The following is a 23,079-nucleotide window of genomic DNA, read 5'->3' as shown; positions in this document are numbered from 1 at the left end:
CATTTTTTGAGCATGCTGCCTGTCTCTCTCTTGTATGGTGGAACTCTCTCCTCTGTCTGACCACAGCTTCATAGAAGGATCCCATTAGAGGATTTTCAACTGTAAATTTTCCTGAACGCAGATTTATTCTGTTACTCTCTTGAAGGTTTTTCCTACTGAATGTTATGTAAAAAAAAAAAAAAGAAAGAAACTGGTGGGCTGGGTATTACTACTAAGCTGGTGATGGAAAGTATCTGACATCAGCCTTAACCGGTGTCCTCAAATTATTGCTGTCTTTTAGAAGCGAAGTGCGCCTCATTGTCTAGACTGGTAGTTGGCATTTCTAACAAGTTATGATATTTGATTTATAGCTTATCAGAAGAAGGAGATACAAAGTAAAAGTGTTGATTAAACTTTTATGATTATATTTCTGAGCTAATATCTCTACCAAGTAGAGCAGTGAAGGGCTAATCTTGACCTGAATGTTACTGACATAGTGTCTGATGCTATGAGGATTGGCACAAATTGTTTGGTACTTGGCACTTTAATGTGCTTTCTCTTTTCTGCCAAATAATGGCTTCCAAATGCTTAACGGTCAGTGTTGTGTTGTAGGGGTTTTTTTTAAAACTGCTTGCTAGTTGGGTTTTTTTCATCCTCTTGGCAAGCAAAACCTTGACCTTATTGGAAGTTTGACAACTTTAGCAGTGCTTACTAACATGAAACTAAAGGAAGGGGAGGCATGCTCTGATGACCAGCGATTCAGAGTACTTAGCATGTGCCTGTCTGCCTCTAGGAATTTGCAAGGCAACTTGAGGCTTTAAAAATATCCTTTTTTTTTTTTTCCCCTTCTCTTCACAGGTCCCCAGTTGTAAACCACAATGGCGCAAAGAGATGCAGATAAGTACCTTTATGTGGACAAAAACATCATTAATAACCCTTTGACTCAGGCTGACTGGGCAGCTAAGAAGCTGGTATGGGTTCCTTCAGAGAAGAATGGGTTTGAGGCAGCCAGCCTGAAGGAAGAAGTAGGAGATGAAGCTATCGTGGAACTGGCAGAGAATGGGAAGAAAGTGAAAGTAAATAAGGATGACATCCAGAAGATGAACCCCCCGAAATTCTCTAAAGTAGAAGATATGGCAGAGCTGACGTGCCTGAATGAAGCGTCTGTGCTTCACAACTTGAAGGAGAGATACTACTCAGGACTGATCTATGTAAGTAATCTTGTCTATTGGGGTGGGAGTTCTTGATTACATACTGTGTGAACTTACTGTAATCACTTTGCTCCTAGATATGTATGTTAACCTTTCATTGCCCCTGTCGCAACTCTTGTGTGACTTCACTTCTTCCCTCTACTTACAATTTTTTCACTAAACTGTGCCAACCCCCTGCTATTAATATTGAAGCTTTCAAGGAATGCTATGGTAAATTTGCCTTTAATGTTTTAATGTCTTTGTTTGCAGGGTGTTTTGAATGCCTTTGAACTTTCTTTTAGCAAGAAGCAAGAGCAGTTGGATAGTGGTAGACAGGGAGTCTGATCTGAACTGAACTAAATAATAATAAAAACACAGTTCTAATACACCCAGCGTTTGAATTGCATTTTCCATGTCTGGAGCTTCAGTGGGGAAGAATGCTAATGCCAAGCTTTGTGTTACGAAAATTCTGGATCTCAGATTGTCTTGTCAGAGAAGGAACATATGTGCCTGCATGTGCTTACAGATAGGAAATGTTTCCTTTTCCTTCTGCCCCCAAATGGACAAGAGCAGAGATTCCTGCTTCTTACTGCTGTGTAAATGACAAAGGTACCATTTATGGGACCAACGGTTATACCCGATGAAGGAGGCAGCAACCACTTCACTGAATACCGACGGCAATAAACAGGGAAAGGTGGGGAAGGAGACTTTGGAACCTTGATCTGGTTCTTCAGTTCCCTTCTGATTTTTCTCCTCCTGTTGCCTATGTTTAACCAGCAGACGTTGGTTGTGATAATCTTTATTAATATTCTGCAGTCATAGAATGAATTATTAAACCCAGTGGTAATGTAAAATTTGGGTGCAGTGACTGGTTAAAACAGGAATTAGCGTACCTTGGTTTGTTCATTTTCAGACTAGCCTCTGCTTACAGGATGGAAATGGGACTTCTTGAGATGGAATTGTGAGAAATACTGGATGTTCAGTATTTTTAGGCACTATGAAATCTTCTTCACAGTATTTTAGAAGATCTAGTAAAATACATTGTACTAAAGAGGAAATTTCACATGTAAACATGTATATTAATAGAATCCTCAAAGAAATTTTGTCTAGGTTCCCCCCCACCACTTCTTGTGCTTCCAAAACTTAAAAACTGATTCTCTTGTCATATGGAGAAGACAACATAAGTAAAAACTCTGCAATATCTTTTTGTATGTTTGGGATGGTTTTTTTGAATGCTTACTACTTTATCGTCCCCTTAGGGCTGTAGTCTTTTGTGTAGTCATCTTATGTAGAATCTGTAGATGTTCTCTTCTGCCCTAATAGGGACTGATATTATCTAAGACACCACATAGCAGGAATTCACTCTAACTGTACATCTTGGGTAGGAAACTTTGTGGACTGTTGCCTTCCAAGTTGAGGGGTATGAACACAAGTGAGAAACTCATGACTGACTAGTTCTGTGACCGCTGCTCTTCTGGAGTGGCATGAAGGCATAGAGTTGACTCTTACAGAAATTATCAAAGAACATCTAAAAGATGCAGGGCTGATATAAATTTAGTCTGACTCCCACCATCTGATGTCAGAATCTGAGAGCTAATGTGATTGGAGGGTAATACATGTGATTATTCTTGTGGTTAACAACTCCTCCTGTTATTGGTCAAAATCTGTTCTCAGAGGGAATAATCTTGATATTGAGATGAAATGTGATGTGTAAGATCATGTATAACATTTTTAGAATAGGAAACATTGCTAGTTTATATAGTAAGTTGTTGAAGATAATTCAGCAGTATCTCAGCCTGTTGCACGCTGTGCAATGGGCTGTTTTACATATCTTGCAAGATATCCTCTGAGATTTCTGACATAGTCTGTGACTGTAATAAAGTGAGTTCTTCTAACTGGATTGTAAGAAGTATTCAAAAATCCCCACACCCTTCACCCAAGAAAACCTAGCATAGTAATTCCCTATTACAGAATCTTAGTCTTGCCAAAACTGTGTTTCTGTGCACTTGTGAAATGGACTGATCTCACCTGTCAGCAGTTCTCAGCAAGTCAGGAGATTAATGTGAAGGCTTAAAATACTTTCATTGGAGTGGCTGTTAGTTGATCATTAATCCGCCTGAAGAAAGGGAGTACACACAACGCATCTCTAGCATAAATGTCTCTGGGAGGATCATAAGCATAATTTAGTTTTGCTCTTGTCCTTTCTCTCTCATTTGCCGTCAGGGCTGCATGTCAGATTTTTTTTTTTAACTTTATTTTTCTGTCTTTCCATCCTGTAAAAGGAAGGGAGAAATTTTATCATTGGTGCAGGCAAGGAGTGTCAAACAGTTTGAGAACCAAGAGCTTGAGTCTGACACCAGTGTACTGTTTCTGTGTGTAGATTGGTTCTGCACTGAGGTGATTTGCTAATAGACTGGCTTTCTATTAACCCTTTCTATTTGGAATCCTTTGTTAGAAGATCAGTGTCAGCTTTTGTGTTACTTACCTGAACTGCCCTGTTTGTATTCAGTGTGAAACTCAAAACTCAACCTTACACGTTCCAATTATTTTATTCAAATTAACAGTTGCTGGAAAATAAACTTTCTAATGCTGTCAACTTTGTGTTATGTGTAGATGGTCCTTTCAACTCTTCAGAGGTAGTTTAGCCATTAGAGAAACGAAACGAGTTCCAATTTGGCCTATATGTCACTTGAAATAGTGAAAGGTAATGCCAGAATTCTGTTTTTAGATAGCAGTGTTTGAGACAAAGTACGGATTTCCAAGCCAGCTATGCTTATGGTAGGTGAGCCTTTAAACTGGAACCTTGGGTTCAATTCAGGGTTTTATGCATATAAGTTGTTACTTGTACTTCAGCAGGATGAAGATGACTCTTGTCGTTTCTGTGGTAGGGCTGGCAGCTTCTGCTCCATACAGCTCAACTTGCTTCCTATAAAACTCTGTCAATGGGCTTGACCAGCAGTTGTGACATGGTGGTCTCACTCAGTTACCTATCCCAGCCATGATTAGTTGTTTCTCCTTATTAAACAAAAATATCACCTCATACATCTGAGATCATTATACTGCGTGGAAACTTCCCTTAGGTATTTCTCCTGGAAGCCAGAATGCTGGAAGAGAGTGGTGGCTTCTTCCTGCATAATTGCTTCATGGCTTCATCACTCTAAGTGAAATGAATGTCTTCCATTTTCTAAACTGTTGCTCTCATCCGTAAGATTGCTTCAGACCTTTGCACTATACTTACCTGAAAAGCAGCAGTTCTGATTTGTCAGCAAACACAGCCGTGAAGGGTCACACAAATACAGACAAGAAAACTTAATGTTCCTTGTGGACTTGTATTGTGTGTACTGTGAACATGCTGCTCTTGCCTTGACTCCTTTCTACCTCTTGGTGCTGCGCTGTCTTCCACAAGTCAAAGGTCAGGAAAGTATGACCCAGACTTTCAGCTGATACTCTGTACTGTACAAGTACCGTTGGGCTTGATGGAGAGCTAAGGCTGAGGCAAAAGGAACTAGAATTGCCAGGTTGGTTCTGTAAATCCCTTAAACTGTTCCCTTCCAGCACTACCTGAACCCTAACCTGACTAGAATGTCTCATGGAAGTTTAGCTTCTGGAACTTTAGAAGTACTATGCCAAAAGGTTTTTAGCCAACTTTCATAATTTTCCACTTTGGAAAGTGATTTAGTATTTTCTGTAAGCCATTCAAATATTGCTCAAATATTTTTAAAAAATGAGTGAAAAAAGAGGAAAAAGAAAAAGAATAGGTCTGGAAACATCCTGATAGTTTATTTTGGGGTATGGAAAAGGAACCTTAAGTATCTATAAAAAATTTTGAGTGAAAACTATATCTGAATCTGCTGCGTAGAAGAGTGAACTAGTTACTTAACATTAAACCATCATGTAGAAACTTTAGATACAAGACCATAAACTGTGTGGTAGATGCTATTTTCACCCTTCTGATCAGTGCAGTCTAATCCTTACCTTTATCTAGCTAAGGAGCTAAATCTGATTAAGTACTCTCTGTGCTCCTTGTGGAGAACTCTTTACCACTCCAGAGCACTCTTTTTTCATTGAGCAAACAATAGAAGAGATGTTGACAGCAGAAATAAAAAGTACCAAAGGTACTCTCTTATGGTAGCAGTACAAGTTGCTGTAGAAAGCTGTTCATCTCCAGATGTTTCAAACAGCTGCTTCTGAAGTTGACAGGGAAATAGGATAGCTCTAAATCCCAGGAACAAGGCTTGGAATGCTATTCTTAGAATATCTAGGAGATATCCAAGAAGTCTCTGCTTCTCCTATTCCCTTTGCGAGTACAAAGTTGGTTCGGCTTTTTCTTTCAGGTATTCAAATCTCAGAGTTTTGGTTTTTTCCTTGTTTTAAAAAAAGCTTAATATTTTCACTGGAAGTATTTTGTCATTTGTATTCCATTAGAATTGTACAATTTAAACCAGTGGAAACCAATTGAGAAATCGAGGTTTGCTGTCATAGATCAATGAATTAACCATTTGAAATTAATTAGAAGTAAACTTCAGCAAATGTTGCTGACTATACAACATTAATGATCTAATGGTTTGAATCTAGTTTGAGTCATACCCATTACATTGTAAGTCAGGAAAGTATTCAGGCTGGAAGAGTCTTTAGGAGGCCATCTAATCCAGCTTCCTGTTCAGAACAAGGTAGCACTGAATTTGGCCTAGTCCAGTGGCCTTGAAAACCTTTCAGGAGTACACTGGTCTAATTTTAATTTCAGTAACTATTTTGACTTGAAGTGTTATTGTGTTGTAGTTGATCAATTATTAGATAAATCCATAGCAAACATGAGGCAGAACATAATCAAATGTGTGCTTCTAGGAGCTGAGCACCTACCTTACACAATAAAATGGCACTTGACCTGAATATAGGAACCTTGAAAGGAAGGAAAGCCAGTCCTAGTGGACTGTTAGTTAGCCAAGGAGCAGGCCAATGACATCAGTGTGACTAATGTGTCAGTTGATGCTCTGTGCATACTTGGAAAAGTTGAGTACTGGTCAAGTTGATATGACTTTAGACGTTGCTCAGATTCTAATATTGTGTAGTGGGAAGCATCCCACATGGCATCACTGGAAGAAGTATTTAAAAAAGCACTGTTCAGTTTGTTTGTTTTTTGAAGCAATATACTGTTAAAATATGCAACTATACAGCATGTAATTCTTGTCTTTATTTGCTGGGGCGTTTTCTTTCCAGACCTACTCAGGCCTGTTCTGTGTGGTAATCAACCCTTACAAGAACCTGCCCATATACTCAGAAGAAATAGTGGAGATGTACAAAGGCAAAAAGAGACATGAGATGCCCCCTCATATCTATGCCATCACAGACACAGCCTACAGGAGTATGATGCAAGGTAAGTGCTGACTGAGATAATGACTCTTGTTGAAATCCCGAATCAAGGTTGCAGTCAGAACACTGTAGGAGAACAACAACTCACTGCTATCAAAAGACATTGTTGCCCACTCTGTCCTTGCTTACAGTCACCTGACACCTACTTGGTACCACCTTTTGTGTTCAGGTGAATACCTTTCTCCTGCTCTAATGGATCGAAGAACCTTACAAAGAGGTTGGTTAGAGCTAAATTTGACATGAAGAACAAGTTGGTGTGAATGCACAGCGTTCAGAGAAGCAAGCAGAACTGAGGTAGCAAATTTTCCCTCTTGGTGATGAGCTTATAGATCAAGATAGCTATAGGTGGGCAGGCAGATGTATTGATTGAGAGAGGCTTTTAACAAAAGCCAGCTTAAAATCCAGTTGTACAATCTAGTTGGGTGAAACAAGCTTAATATTTTTAGGTGTGATGCTCAGTGGTAGTTTTACTGATCAAGAGTTGTTTGGTTGCATTCTTATTCTGGTAAAAATAAAACTTCCCATCAGGAAATATTAAGTTCATCTGTTGGCTTTTCATGGAATAAAAGACAGCAAGCACGTTGACCCCACCCTCACATATACAGCTGAGAATTAGAGAACCATATATAGTATCTGCAGCTTGTTTGTCACTTGAGAACTTTTAAAAATGAGCTCTGAATATCCTGTGCATATCCCTCATTCTGAGAGGAGGTCTTTTACAGAGTCAGTGCTTGTGTTTGCATGCTTGGAGAGTGTTCAGGTGTGGAGGTATTTTGTGCTTTTCTTCCTGTTTGTAGATGGGTTTTATGAAGAAGCATGCTTTGTAAGGTTTAAAGGGTGTAATGGACAGTTTGATTTGTCGTGACTTGTATGAATGTAATTACTCCTTTAATTTTTGATGACTAGAAATGATTAAGGTGTTTGTCTCTCCTAGGTCTTGTCATTAGCTTCACATTTTTCAACAATGGCCAGATATAATAAAATCATGCTTTAAAACTCTCATTAGACTCAGTTTTAGAGTTCTGCTTTTCACCTGCCCTCACTACCACTTGCACTGCCAAGCACAGGAGGACTGTAGTAATATAGGTTCCCAGAGTGGGAAGGAGACAAGAAAATCTCCATCCACCTACCTGTGTTAGTGGCTTCAAACAAACTTTGTGTGGAGAAGGCTGTGAAAGGTTGCTAAAGCATGGTGCCATGCAGAGCAGAGCACAGGGCTGAGCTAACAAGATGGATCAGTAAATCTGTATTTGTAAAAGCCCGAGGTGGGGAGGGATGAGCATACAGACGTGCTGCAGTGGTCTGGTGGCACAGTATTGAGATGTGGCAGGTCTTGACAAAATACAGCTATACTGCTGGTGTGTTACTGTGAAATGAGTGCTGTATCCAGAAAAAAAAAACCTGTGAACATGGACCTATATAGGACCTCATTTCCCTCAGAGAAAGACTGGGTCTGCCATGAAGGACAAGAAGAGAAGCTCCACCTGTACTACACATTGCAGAATGTTGTCCATAAACGTCATCCCTTATTGCTTCCTTCTCTCTCTTGCCCTCTCATTGTCAGCTCAAGTACTAACTTGCATTTTTCTTAAACAAGCTATTGACTTAATTGTACCAAAGTTATTGTTCCCTAAAAAGAAATCTTTTCTATATAGAATCAGAAATGGTTTGTTTGGCATTGTTGTATGGAGACTGAAGAAGTCCTTTTCCTTTATAAACAACAGTCAAACCATTTGAAACTGCATGTGCATGCACCTTGTCCTTCATCTCTGCCAGGTATATCATTATGTGGCAGAAGATATCCAAGCAGTGCAATTCTGCAACAAGAGATGGGTGACCTTCCCTGGTCTAATGGTGGTTCAGAGCTAGTGATTAATCTACATGGATGCTTTCTTTGCTGTTGAAAAGAGAAGATGTCTCCATCAGACCACTGCTTGAACCATGTCTAAAATTTGGAAATCCCAGACTTGACTTTCTTTATTGTACAAAGCTGAAGAATGGCAGCCCTGCCTCTGTGTTCCAAGTATGGGAAAGTTGCTATGAGCTCTGCTGGAGTGTTTACCTTTCCCAGAACAATTCTAACTGTGCAGTATTCTCAGCAGTATTGATAGTCAAGAGGTTTACCCCAGCTCTTCTTTGCCTAGTTTGAGATACCTCGTTGCTGACTTTTTGAAATGCTTGTTGGTTGTGAATATCATTCCCAGTTAGCTTTTGAACTAGCCTGCTTTGTTTGACCTTTTTAACTAGGTTTGGAAGGATTTTTCTGTGTGGCTTCACACGCGTGCTATGTGTAGCCTATGTGTGCTAACAAGACTCCTAGAGATTGTTTTAGGGTTCTTTGCTGCCTTATTTCCTTGTTGCAAAGGGTAACAGTAGCATTCCAATGTCTGCTACTGGGGGTGACGGAGAGTATGTTGTTGCAGTGTCTCTGGTCCTGGCCAGCCTCTAGGGCAGTGGAAAGCAGCATTCCTATTCCACTTTCTCATTTTACTCAGTGGTGGGGGAGGCTTGGTGCAGCAGCCGGTGGTATGGCAGGAATCTGTACAGAGAATAGAAGATGAAAGGGTTGGGTGCTCCACATGAGCCAGAGGCATTTAGGATTAGGCTGCCTTCCCTAGGTTACTTTCAGAGCCCTGAAGACTGGGCATCCTTCATGGCCTGAATGAAGAAGGATAGCAAGCTGTTGGCTCTGACTTCTGTCAGCACGGGGTATAGTTATCTCTTAAGCTGACAGAGTGCAAAAGCTTTTTGTGTAAATTGATTTGGACTCTGATTTTTTTTTTTTTTTGTTGGTTTTCAGTCAGTTTATGGTATTCGAGTAAGCAGGCCTTTCAAAGGGCTGGTTCATCAGGAAAGGAATTGGGAAGGGGAGAGGAAGATGAGAGCTTTGTTGCAACCTCTGCTAATCCAGAAACTATTTAACCCTTTTCAGGCATCTGTGCTGATACACTGTGTCTGCTGGTTACTCCACTGACAGAAGTGTCATGTGTCACTTAGATATTCCAAGAGGTTATATTGCTTTTTCTTAATTTTCCCAGAAGTACTTTCTTGAAGCAATAAAACGGAGGAGAATTTGTTCAAAGTAGGTTGTTTGTTGTTGGTTTTGTTTTTTTTCTCTGACCCAAGACTTTGACTCTCAGAAATGAGGTGAGAACATTACTCTGCTGCATGGTACTTGGAGAGACTGTGCTTCAAGAGCAGAACTCTGAAAAAAGCGTAACATTTTTGCTATTAGAGAAAACAACCATTTGTCTTAATGTTTCTGCTCCCTGGGTAACCTGGGTGCCAGAAACCTCAAGTCTGCTTTCAGAAGAGTTAGTCTTCTGATGCTGATAATTGAAGCACGGTGCCTGTAAGTGGAGAGATGTCTTGAGCAAATAAATCATTATTTTAAGGCAGCAGATGTGTACTGAAGAGGTACATCCTTTACCTCATTTCATAGTCTCCAGGGCCTCAATTTAGAAAAACATACTTTAGAACTGTTAAACAGCACCCGTTTGTCTGTTTGGAACCCATGTAGGGAATTTTCTGTGTCAAATAGTGATAGAAGCTAGAAATGTCATTGGTATCTGGAGCATAGTGTTGGTTTTAATGCCCGGAAAAGTATCTGAAACTTCTGTAATAGATTAGGTCAGTATGGTTATTCTGGTCTACAAAGCTCATCCTGTTCAATGAAGAGATAAGTAGGAGAGGGAATAGGCAGCACATGGCTAATGAACATGCTCTGTCTCTTTTCTTACCCAGTTTTCTCCACGTTTTTTAGGGAACTCCTAACATTTCATCTAACAAACCTCTGAAAATCATTGTACAGTGATTAAACCCTCCTTGACCTTGATGGATTAGTCTGCAAAGGAGCCTGTGCAGCCAGCACCTTGCTGGTGTTCACTTGGGTGTTAGGTGGTCTCTGCGTTTGGTGTTTAAAAGAAAAAATCCTGAAGCACAGTAACCTCATTTTTTGGTGCCTTGTTGTACTAAGGGACAAAACACAGTGTGAAGTATTTTAAGACAAATCTCTTGCCATTGTAGATCTTCACATGCACCTCGGGACCAGTTGTGATTTTCACTACAGGCAGTCCTCTAGATCTGCTTCTATAGAACAGAGACCTTCAAGAGTTTTGTTTGTAATTCTTAAATGTTTGCATATCTGTTTAAGTTTCCGAGCTAGCAGAACACTTCTGTTTTAACTTGCTTGCTGCCAAGTAATTTCTCAGGTTGCTTCTTAGCACTGATCTGCTGTGCTGCACTGCATAATGCACTGTCTCAAAGTGCATCTTTCTCTTCTATATGGGATTCTGTGAGTGCTTATCAATTCAGACCTGCTCAGATTATGTAGAGGCACAGATATCTCTTTCAAGTTGCATGTAAAGGTCTAGTTCTGTTTCCATTAAACGCAAAAGAATATGGACTGTGGTGTCACTAGTTTGTTTCCAAGATTTGTCCAAATTTCTGATGCAAAGGGCAACATTAAATTTGGTTACTAATTGCAGAGAATATTAGTTTTGATGGTGTCTGGATACAAATAGCGAGAAAATATGTACGTAGTTTCTCATTTTCTTAAGAAATGTTTTACGTGCTTTGAATTACTTGAGATTTCTAAATACAGCTCTCAAAATCTGTGTCTCAAAATGTGGTTTCCAATAGAACAAGGAGCTAAAAATGAATCCGTTGCCCACTTGTTTTTTAGTAGCTACCACACCCTTTTCAGTTCATTCCTGTAAACCAGAGCAGGAGCTCCCTGGCAGTCGCTTATGTAATGGTCCAGCCCCTGCTGTCAGTCTCCCTGCAGTTCACTGTTTTAGTATCATGAGCTGCCTGAGCTTTTGCAGGCTGTATACCAGTTTTTCTTTTCTGTCAGAACTTCATAAACATTTGTGTAACCTAAAATTACAGCCTAACTTGTTTTTTGCCATCTCCAGATTCAGTTAAGGAGTGCTAGAGAAAGGGATATGGGCTCTAGTCCAAAAATGTCTTGGGGGAATAAATATTTGCATTTGACCCAGTAGGATATATTTCATTTTTCAAATGAAACTTATTTTTCTCCTTGTGGCTGTCCTCAAACTTCAGCTAATGCAGAGCTGAATCTTGGCACTGCAGAGTTCCTGCCAACTCAAGTGGGTTTTTTTCTCTCTTTTTTTTAACCATCTTTTTTTTAACATCTTTTAACATCTCCGTTGTTGAGAGCTATCTTGAATATGCTGTGTTTGTCCTTCATTTGATTTTTCTTTTCTCTTTCTTTTTTTTCTTTTTGTACTTGATGATAGTTTATTAGCATTTTGAAAGCTCTCTATAATGCATTCCTTAGATGATAATGCAAAAACAGACTCTCAGGCTCTGTTCTGGTGTTCCCCTGGAGTGTTTTTGATCTTGTTCAAACCAACATATAGGTTAAAGCACCACAATGAACACATTTGATTGGATCTGATGCCAGTGGGGTTGTTCTGTGTAGCACAGTGTGGCAGGGGCCTGGGATTCCTCCTGTGTCAAGAACCCCAAGGAAAGGACGTGGGTTGTAAAATTATGTTGATGTTGGAAGGGAAATTTGAGGAGGCAATAAGAAGCTGAAAATACTGTATGATTGAAGCACTTAGATGCATTTAAGACTAATTCTTGCTTTAGGTCAACTCTGTAAGTTGGTTGGCCAGCCAGTTGGCTAAGTTGGGCTGCAGGCATTCCCCGGGATGCTGGCGGAGCAGTGTAGTAACAGGAACTAGGAGGGCCAGGCTGCTCCATCCTGCCAGATGCTCCGTGGTTAGGAGGTGGGTGTTACCGTGGAGCTATGGTTAAGCTTTTAGCCTTAATGAGTCAGCTATAGGCAGGGGACTGCAAGCCAAGCCTTCGCCTTTCAGCTCCACTTCCTCTTAGCTGGAGAGATGATGTCACCATTGTGTGAATGCTGTATACTTCTCCTTTTATGGAGATGAACAGCCCTGAAACGGGAGTCACTCATGCAGAGGAAGTGGGTGATAAAGGCCTGGTAGGATGTTCTGTAACTGAGATGGAGAGCTTAAATTGCATATTCTCTTCTAGCTTTCCAACCTTTTTCTTCTCCCATCCCAAAACATTTAAAAACAGAAGTCAGGAGTTTGGAGCTGCATTAATTTATCAATTATGCCAATATATTTGACCACAGCAATTCAGCATTCATTGAGACTTGTTGTTTTGCATTAGAATATTTGGTTGAGGACTTTCTTTGTACAAGAAGTTCCTTTCCTCTCATGAAAACAAATTTTGGTTTAATTAAGTTTTTAGTATATGCTGAAGCAGTCACCTGTCTAAGATGCAGTCTTTTATTCTTGGACTAAAGAAAGTCAAGAATGAGTTAGATATTATGGGGTTTTTTACATAGTAAAATTAAACTACTGATCTTATTATACAATACTGCTGTATAGTTTAAATTTAAAGGATGTTTTACTTCCTGAATTTCTGGATGCTTGAGGCTGCTGCATCTTATGATCACTTGAATACTATGGTGATGAGAGCTGAAGAAGAGCCTAGATAAAAAGCTTTCCTTGTCAGCTGGTTTGAAATACAGAACTGTTGCTATAATTAACTAATGAGTTGTTATTCTGGATTATTTTTAATAAGTAACTCTGTTTAGGATTGAAAAGCAGATGCAGATTTCTTTTAATCAGGCATTTCTTGATTGTGTTATTATAAGCAACTGAGTTTATTGTACCCAGCACATTCTCTTTTGCTGAGTAGGTTGCTTGCACAACTGACAGTAAAATACAGGCAAGTGCTGACTGAAGTTGTGCAGAACGCCCATGTTGAATGCTTGGGTTTTGTTTTTTTTTTTTAAAAATGAGGTGGAGGTGGCCTCTTGCCTGGACAACTGAATTCTGATTCATGATGGCTCAAGTCAGCATGGTATAGAGAATGATTATTGGCATTTTAAACAATTCTTAACTGAAATTGTATCTGAGAGTTATGCTTTGTATGCATTAGCTCTTTGGCCCTTTGGTCGGCTCCAGTTTCCTGTTACTCAACACATTATTTGAGTTGTCTGTCTGTACACAATTAGAAGAATTCCAGCTATCCCAATGACTGCTGCTTTGCAGTCCTGGGAAAGAATTTCCCCCGGATTGCAAACAGGAATGTTGCCTTTTATGGCAGTGTCTGCACGCTCCCGGTGACTTGCCTGCACTCGCAGGTACGTTCCTGCTGACTTAAAGCAGAGGTGACTAAGGCAGCTGCAGTGGGCCACCAGGAAGGTATGCTGGGGGAGGAATACTGTGCCAACAGGATTTTGAACACTGTCTGTGACTTTTCCTGTCTGAGCACCTTTCAACACCTTGCTCTGTGTTAAGGCAGGGAAAAATCCTGTGCTTGCCCCTTTGAGACTTCCTAGGGTCACTTCAGGGTGCTGTTGTTACCTTGCCTCACTGGAATGAGGCTTGAAAGGACTTCTCAACTAAGTATAACAAAACTTGGCATGATCAAGAAGTGTTCAGTGCCAAAGAGCTTCTTGGTTTTATTTGATGTTGATCATCTCTTTTTCTGTTGGGCAGTCAGTTTATCTGTCTGCCTACCAGTACTCTTGTACTGGATCATCTGGAGGAGAGGGAATGGGAAGGCATGTGCTATTCAAGTGCTTGGGGCTCCACTGCCTGTTTAAGAAGCCCCAGCTCATATTCCAGGATCAGAGCTGGCTACCAGGAGTAAGGAGCACCTTCCTTAGAGTTATCTTTTTAAATATTTTTTTTCTTTCTCTCAAATTGACTTCTTAGAAGAACCTCTGTAGTACCTGAATGCAAGTATATTTTCTCAGACAAGTGGACTGCTTGTTTATAGTCAAGCTTTTGAAAGTCAAATATTATTCAGAGGCACAGCCTTGTCCTTTCACATAGCTGCTTTGCAATGGAGGATTGTACCTAGGTGTTGCACTACCCAAGAATACATTTCCTTAGGCAATCCATAAATGAGTCATTAGTTATTCCCCTGATCCACCCTCAAAGTGCCCAGTCATGCACAGGGCTGGCATGTGCCTTCTGAGCCCTTGACCCACTGGGAACCTTGAATGCGTGGGGCTTTTGAAGCTGGCTAACCTCTACTCTTGCCCTGTCCCTCAGCAAAAGGGGTGCATGTCTCAAAGACAGTGAATTAAATTCAACACTTGAAAAAATGAATATGCAGTGCAAGTAAAGCAGCAACATCTAGCTTTGAAGGCTTAAGAATTTGCCAGGCCAAAAATGTTTGAGTGGTGATTTTCTTCTGCTTACTTTCTTCCAAACTTGGGGCTGATCAGCTCTTTCTGAGAACATTAGCCAGGGTAATGACAGGTAACATTCTGAGTATTAGCAGGAAAAGAGCAGATTATTTTTCTCTCATTTTTTTTGCTTATCTACATACAATCAGATTCCATTAAAGAAGCTTAATAGCAGGAGTTGTGTATCTGTAGTACGTGAACCTAATGCTTTCATTATTGGCTTCAGAATAATTTAAGAGAAGATGGAATCACAAATTTGGCAGGTTTACCAGCTTTCCTTATTCCATGAAAATATGTCCACAGGCTAACTATACTCCTCTCTTTATAAACTGAGTTTATAGAAGATTTTTCTTGATGAATATGGCATTCTTGATGTTAAAACTGAAATGCTAAATTCACTTGCAGCAGCGGTATTTAAGGGTATAGAAAGTGGTTTCAGGTACTTGAAATCTATCACACTAGAAAGCCTTCCCTAATTACAGCTCAATCTCTTTATCTTGCACAAAACAACTTGAATGGTGACTTAATTATATCGTCTAAGTACTCTGTGGTGGGAAGAATAATGAGTGCACTTGATTTCTCTAAGCTATGGGAAAAAGGATTAGAAAGAGCCAGTAGCTAAAATGTAGAGACAGTCACAAACATCAACATAACTGACAAAGGTTACCAATTGCTGAAACAATTTATTAGAGCAGTGAATTGTATACTTATGGATGTTTGAGGCTTGCTTTTTCTCTCTTCACAAATTAGACCTCAGCCCAATGCAAAATTGGGACTTGGTGGAAAAAGAAAAGTGGAGATAACTGAATGGAATCTAACTGCTGCTGTATTACTGAGCTTCTCAAACTGGATGATCTGACAGTCCTCCGGTCTTGATTTAAAAACAGACAAACACCTAAAATGAAACAAAACAAAAAAAGCCACAGACTAGTGGGGATTTTGAGTTTGGTGGCACAGTGTGTTCTGTGAGTGCCCCAGTGGCTCTTGTGGACTGTCAGTGAATGACTTGCTGTGCCTGTTTGTTCCATGTTGGAACAGGTCTTGCTGCCCTTGTGATCACTACAAGCCACTAAGGCTGTTCTGGTATAGGTACAGGCACTCTCCAGTCTGCCCAGTGCTCCCAGCTCGTTCCTGGTGCTGTGGAGAAGAAATGGGATGCAACCTAGGGGGCCAGGCGGGCACAGGGTAGAGGGGTAAATGAAAGGTGAAACAAGGCAGAATCAGGGGAGTGTGTTCACAAAGAAATAGTGTGGGAGCTGTGGAATGAAGGCATGGTGGAAGGACTAGTCAGGAGTGTGCATAAGGAAGTGGAATCATAGGTGGAAGCTGAAAGGTGATTAAAAGATGTGGGAGAAGATAGTGGTGAATAGGCTGGGTGAGTTAAGTTCTGTAACTGGAAAGATATCATCCACAGATGGGAACTGAACACAGGCATTAGTATGTGTGGTGGTATGTAAACATGAAAAAGAAAAGGTTTCTGCTGTTACCAGTTGCTGTGTTAATACAATAGGGATTGATGCCACAAACAATCAGCTGTATAGGATGTAAGCTGCTGCTTAGTGTCATAGTTTTTGAGTCCATTCTGTACAAAATAAGTAACGAATATTTCTCACTGAGCTTCCAGTGTTTGTTTTGGAGTGAAAACCTCTGTTTGATATGAGTCTTTGGCACTTTAGGATTTGTAACAGTTGCTGTCCCACTTCCCCTCTCCCCCTTCCATTTTCACTGCTCTGCTGATAACTTTGGTAAGTCAGTATGGGCTCAGTATAATAGAGGCAAGGCAACTGAAGAACAAGGAGGTGCACATCAAACTGTAGCTCTGTGATAAGGAAATATTCAGTGGGAGACTTCTGTATTGTTTGTAGAAAAATTGTAATGCAAATAATCTTTCTGGATGAAGAAAACTAAACTGCTATGGTGCCATTATCCTTTGGCATATGGTAGGAGGTTGGGATCTTTTGCCAGAGAGGAGGTTACCTGGCCATGTTTCTAAAGATACTTGTCAGTGTTTACTAGTTCCTGGTTTTGTCTTTGATATTGATTTCATTCTGTCAGAGAAATTCAGTTTTAGAGTCCTAGTCTGACCACTTTTTTTATATTTTATTCTAGATCGAGAGGATCAGTCCATCCTTTGCACGTGAGTATTTACAGTTGCCAGCTTGTCTGCATGTCAAAGCTTGTGTTTTTATGTTCTTGGTTGAAGGACTCTCTTAATTTTAACTGCTGGTAGTAGGCTTACAAAATCAGGTGATAATGGAGAGTCAAGGAAGGTCCCACTACAGTTCCTCCAATATATAATTGTTTCTGCAAAATAAGTGGAAGAAGGATGGTTTTGAAACAGCCCCTGTGCTCAAACTACTGAAGTAATACAGCTTTGTCAATGGAAAAGGCTTCGAGTGGTCCTTCAGATTTGATGCAGCTGTGATGTTTAAGTTCGTTCATACTGCTGAGGCTGATAGAGTAACAGATACTCTTGATACAGCAATTTCTCTTCTAGACGCAGTAAAATTGATTGACCCTCAGTCCTGCTTACATGTGGAACCTGCACCCAGCTGCAAACTGGCTGAGGGTACAACTGCAGTCTAACTTTTTCTCCTTTTGAGGGAGGTGCTGCAATGGCCAGAATGCAGTTAAAGATGTCTGTAGCCCTTTTGGGGTTAGAAGTATAAATATGTCCCCCTACCTCTTGTTTCTGAATGAACTGCATATTTTCTTTACAGAGGTGAATCAGGAGCTGGTAAAACAGAGAACACCAAGAAGGTCATTCAGTATCTGGCTCATGTTGCTTCCTCACACAAGTCTAAAAAAGACCAGGTAAGACCTAGGTTTACTGACATTTTATTGCTGTGCTGACTTTGGACAATAAGTATGTGTTGGCTGATGCTGGTAAAAGCCATAATGTTCTGTAGAAGCTTAGGTATTAACATCTATCAGGGGACTGAGGAGGACAGCGAACTATGAAACAATAAAAGTTTGTAAAAAATGGCAAGCTAGGGAAAACTGTTCAAAGTCATAATTCCTTTGATTCAGTGGAGCTACAGTGGGGATAAGCTCATCCACAACCTCTTGGATTCATGGGCAAGTGCATTGGCAAGAGCTGCTATAAGTGAAGCATCACCTGTACTGACCTTTTCACATGGATGTATTACTTATAACCAGTCTAGGCAGTTTAAAACTGATCTGTCCATGGAGGATTTGTCTCCTTTCTTCGGTACCATCAAAGATTAGGTCTGGCTATTACATATACTGTCTCAAAACTGGAGAATACAGTGATAGGCTAGTGGACATCAGCTGAAAACTTAGAAATTTTACAAAAACATTAGAAGGGGGGAAAACAGCCAAGTGTTAGCAGCACATGAAAGGAGGGTGGTGATGATGGTGGGAGGACTTTAAAGATGTCTCACTTATATTTTTTTCCCCTCCCTCTCCCCCGATGGACTATTGCCGAATTCTTCAGTTGTATCCTCGTAGGTGAGCTGCACGTTTACTGCACGTTCTGCACCAGGAATGCATTTTCTGTCCCATTGTGTGATTTTTTTGAGCAGCTTTTCACTCCACACCAATATCACTTTCTGCAGCTAAAACAAATCCATAGACAATTCACAATTTTTATTTTTTTTTGTGTGGTGCACAATAATTTTTTTGTAAGGATGTTCAATTGGAGACTATAGTGATATCAAGAATACTTGTGTGCTCAATACTAGTTTGCATTTCAAGTTTTTCTTGCAGGGTTTTCTGAGATATACCATTTGAGAAGCATTCATCCAGGACAATAGGACTGGACAAGGCTTTACTAGAACCTGAAGCATACAATGTGTGTGTGTTCCTAGTAAGATTAATGTAGTTGAAGTATTTAGCTTTCTATTCCTTGCAGTGAGTTGCGGCTGTGGGTTGCAAAGAAAGGTCACAGGGAAGGCTGCTCTGCAGACAGGGTGTTCCAGGACTGTGGGCTTGTTAGCCAGAGCTGAACACACTGGAAATGTTCACTGGTAAGCTGTGTAATGAAAGCCAGGTGCCAAGTGTGTCCACTGTATCTCTACATAAGAGTTTTCCCCTAGTAGCTTAATGTGTTGGCATGTCTTATGTGTGTAGAATATATAAATAAGAAGGCATCTCTGCACGCAGGCACACTGTGTGTGCGCACGCACATAGTAAGTAACTTCTGGAATCCAACCAAAAAAAAAACGTTCCATGTGCCAAACTTTCAGACATATGAAGGCTTTTTCCATGGTCTGTCAGTAGCTGTATTTAGAAACATTCTCCTTTTTTCTTTTTTTTAAGTGTGGAAAATAGAATCATGGGGTTGAGTTAAGTATTCTTCCACTGCTTGTCCTTGAGCAAAATTTGAACCATCGAAGCAGGACAGGACCAGTTGGACTGGTTGGTGATTTGCCCAAGTTTGATATTTAATTTTTTCCCGTAAGTTTTGATTTTTTCCAAAAAGTCCTGCAGCTCACATTTTGTTCCAGCTTTGTGACTAAACTGGCCTTAGCAGAGGGGATTTAGAGCTGGAGTCTTTGAATGTTAATCGGTAGAGTGCTCTCTGCAAAAACTCTTTACAAAGCAAACTTGGAACCAGAGTATAAGAGTTCATGAAGTTGAATACGTTTAATTTTTTGATGATCTCAGGTGTACTGGTCATGGCAGATTCTTTGTCTTTAATTAGGATATGATAGTGTTGAACCTTTATGCTGCAAGACTAGGCATGAAACATAAACAATGATATTATAGAAAGTAGTGGTGCTTTATTTACCATGAAGGTTTCTTGACTGTCACCTATAGAAGTTTGGGATGTAAACCTCTGTTTTTCCAAGTATCAGAACAAAATCAGATTTATAAAGCATATTCTTCAACTCTAGCTCGCTCATTTTGGAGGTAGTGATGCATTTCACCATTCTTTTCCAGTGCATTAGTATATTCAGCTAAATAGCTTCTGCCTGCATGGTGTGACTACTAAGCACATTAAGGCTCCTTTGGGGGTGTACTAAATCTATTTAAATATTTGTAACAAAGGTTAAGTTACTGATGACCTTTCTCCTTTCCCTGTCCAGCCACTGTTGTTGGGATTCAGTTATTTGATAATCTCTCCCATGACTGCGGAGAAGAATACAAAAGCAAATCCCTGAAGTGTAAAAAACAAAGCAACAAAAAACTCCAGCAAACCAAACAAACAGCCCAAACACCCTCACCCATATGTTTTTTTTAATTGCATGCTGTTACAGGTAGCTGTGATTTCTGGATGCCTTTCTCTACACTTTCTGAAGAATAAATGACTGGCAAAAGTTCTACCTTGCATACAGAATTTTCCAGAAAGTGTATGAGATGCAAAAAATTCAGAGTACAAGGTAGATGTCAAGGATTTTAATTGCTTTAAATTGGTTTTGTAACTTCAGAGCAGTAGAAATAGAAGAGTGTTGGACACTGCCCAGCCACAGGGTAACAGATCCAATGGCTTTTACGGCTTCTGTTTTCATGAGGAATATAGTACATACTTCAAATGCATGCCAAGTATTAAACAAATTTGTTTCAGGTCAAGGAATGGCAATTACAGGTGCAAGAAAATTGGCAGCATCTTAATGATAGGAACCTTAGAATTTCTAGAAAGCTTGTCATGGACAGGTCTGTGTTGTACAGGTTTTGCTTTGCAAAATACCTGTTGTATAAATAATAATGAAGTATCTTCCATCAGTGGAAGGTAGCCATCAAAATTTAAGGTAAAAAAACCCAACAAACTCCACCCAAAAACCTCTTTTAAATTTTAAACATAATGAAATTGACTTTTAAACAAAGAGAGCGTGCTAGTGAGGAATGGATATGGTAATTGTAGACACTTAATCTTATGTGCCATTGCTGTGGCATGCTAAGAACTCGATTTTTCCCACTGTATCATGGTGCTATGGCAGGTCAGGAGGGCTCACTGACTTAACCAACTCTTCAGCCTTTTCTTCTCCCCGTAGTTTGGTATTGTTGTGAGCCTGAGGTGTCATTCTCTATGCCTATTGCTACCTTGGTGTTAAAGAGACATAAGCACCTCTAACCCACAGTTTATCAACACCACCTTGAAACCAGTGACACTTTTTCCTGAGGTACTAAATAACAGGAGGCACTGTAGTATGGATATCCATAAACTTCTGATCTCTGTGTAGCTAAGTATGACCTTGGTTTTATTTTTAGCCAAATAATTAAAATAGATCTGTTATCAAAGCCTGATTTCTCTTCCTTTCTTGTTCCATAGTTGGGTTTAAATGCTATGTTGCTGTCATCTCTCACTTAAATAGTAACAGACTGCAATCACAAACAAAGGTCTAGAACTTCACTGCAGGATGGGGAAGAGGAATGGGGTGAGGGAAGAGCACTCCAACTTCAATACGTGTGCCAGAACACAAGGGGAAATGTGACTGCCACACAGTTTCAAGGACTGAACCCTATTTTCAAGGTTTTCTCCTCACAGTGCCACATTCTGGGTCTGTGCTGATGTCCCAGCTCAGGTTCCCTTACCAGGGCTAAGCCCCTAGTTGTAGATACTTGACAGTGAATGAAGGTGTTTGCAGCAGCTGCCCCTTCTGTACCTGTGCAGTTCTGTAGGGGCTGAGGGTCTTGTTTGGCTTTGCACTTTGCAAGCATGAAGTGAAATGATTGTGGAAATAAAAATAAAGACTTGTAGTTCATTGTACAGTTTCTCATATATCTTCCACCTTTTTTTATTGCATGTATTTTTAGAGACACTGTGTAAGAACTAATCTGTCTTTGAGAACAAATGGGAACAATTTTCCTTTAGAAATAACCTTAAATAGTTTTCCCATAAATTCCAGTTCTCACAAATCAAACTTCATTTCCATCTGTTATGCACAGGCAGTCTTGAGTACTTACTGATAACTGCTAAAAAGAGAAACATTAATCTAAACTGTAATTTTCTGTCTCCAGAGGCTTTGTAGGTGATCTTGAAATATATAGAACTCCATGCTTTTAGCACAGAGGACAAGTAATTTTTGCAACAGCCAGGGATACATCTAGAGCCTGCAGGGAAAGGTGAATATGCTGCAGTAGTCTAGTACTTGGTGGGGATAAAGGTTCTGAATTTCTTTTTCTACAATTCCAGTATTTTGTGTTCCTTGAGGGGAGGAGTGTGTGAATATGGCAGCAGAATGCAAGCAATCATGCAGTTTGTGGGATACCACTAATTCTCTTTTTTGTGTGTGCCTCCTTACAAAGGAGGTTTTTGCTTGTTTGTATTTTGGAAGATGTAGACTCTTTAAAAAGTGCAAGCATTTTTGCCTTCTGTTTGTTTTTTATAAAACATTAGACCTTTTCAGACTAACTATTACTAGCAGCATTCAGAGCTGTCTTTAAGTAGCAAGACAGGGTTTCCCTCACTCTTCCAGCCTATATGGCAGTACACTTCTGGGATGAGGGCCTGGTCTTGGATGGTATGGTGTTTCACTTTAATCCTGGGAAGTCTGTGAGATGTTACAGCCAATGGCTTTGAAGGGCTTCTTGTTAACAGAAAGACAGCACTGCGATGTGCTTGCGTTGAGGAAGGGAATAAGACCATATTCGTGACTGTTTCTGTTTCACCCAGATAACTAATGAGTCTCCTTTGAAGGTTTAAGTGATCATCTCCTAAGGTTTAATATGGCTTCTCTACAGCAGATGCCAACTAGTGTGAATTGAAACTGCAGCGCTGGTTTGACCCAAGGTTAATGCAGTGAACTGCTACCTACTTTATTAATTTTGGATTTCTCTCTAGGGAGAACTGGAGAGACAGTTGCTCCAGGCTAATCCCATCCTGGAGGCCTTTGGAAATGCCAAGACAGTCAAGAACGACAACTCCTCAAGATTTGTGAGTATTACTGTCTGTCATGAGTGCCAGTATTCTGTACTTTCCAGAGGGAAGACTTGTTCTGCTTTTTGATGAATTGCTGTCAGGGACAGGATAACTGTCTCTGAGTGATTCCTTCAAATTAATCTGGGAAATCAACTTTATTCAGTCAATTATCCCGAATAGATCAATTAGGTCTCTAGAATGAAGAAACCAGAGCCTATGCCAGGATCACTTATGCTGATTTTTATTGTAAGTAATTAGTCAGTTTTATCCTGGAGAGCAAATACTGTTCCTTATTTTGCTTGCTCTGGACAGCAATGGGCAACATCTGAGAGGGCAGGTGGGGGAGCTGGAGCTAACTGAAAATGGTTGAAGCTAACACTGAAGGAGGTAGAACTGTGTAGATAACATGTGAAACTGAAGGGAACCCGGTTGTAGGAAATCTAGATTGAAACATAGTGAGTTTGAATTGTAGACTGCCGGAATGTCAGAGATGTCTGGAGGTGTTTGGT

The 23,079-nt window shown here is 40.1% G+C and overlaps 1 protein-coding gene across 1 annotated transcript in view; it reads left to right on the top strand.

Annotated features, from left to right (window-relative positions):
• MYH9 (myosin heavy chain 9) overlaps nucleotides 1-23,079 on the top strand; it is a 70,736-nt gene that overhangs the window by 13,953 nt on the left and 33,704 nt on the right. The window contains exons 2-6 of the mRNA XM_027654950.1: nucleotides 838-1,190; nucleotides 6,387-6,543; nucleotides 16,855-16,882; nucleotides 17,466-17,559; nucleotides 22,493-22,585. Of these exons, the coding sequence (XP_027510751.1) occupies nucleotides 858-1,190; nucleotides 6,387-6,543; nucleotides 16,855-16,882; nucleotides 17,466-17,559; nucleotides 22,493-22,585 (705 nt within the window). The 5' untranslated portion in view covers nucleotides 838-857. The remainder of the gene's footprint in view (nucleotides 1-837; nucleotides 1,191-6,386; nucleotides 6,544-16,854; nucleotides 16,883-17,465; nucleotides 17,560-22,492; nucleotides 22,586-23,079) is intronic.

This window comes from Corapipo altera, unplaced genomic scaffold (assembly GCF_003945725.1).
Source record: "Corapipo altera isolate COAL_440 unplaced genomic scaffold, ASM394572v1 1, whole genome shotgun sequence".
NCBI classification, from domain to species: domain Eukaryota; kingdom Metazoa; phylum Chordata; class Aves; order Passeriformes; family Pipridae; genus Corapipo; species Corapipo altera.
The sequence above is the reverse complement of the archived record's forward strand: the minus strand, read 5'-3'. Positions and strand labels throughout refer to the sequence as shown.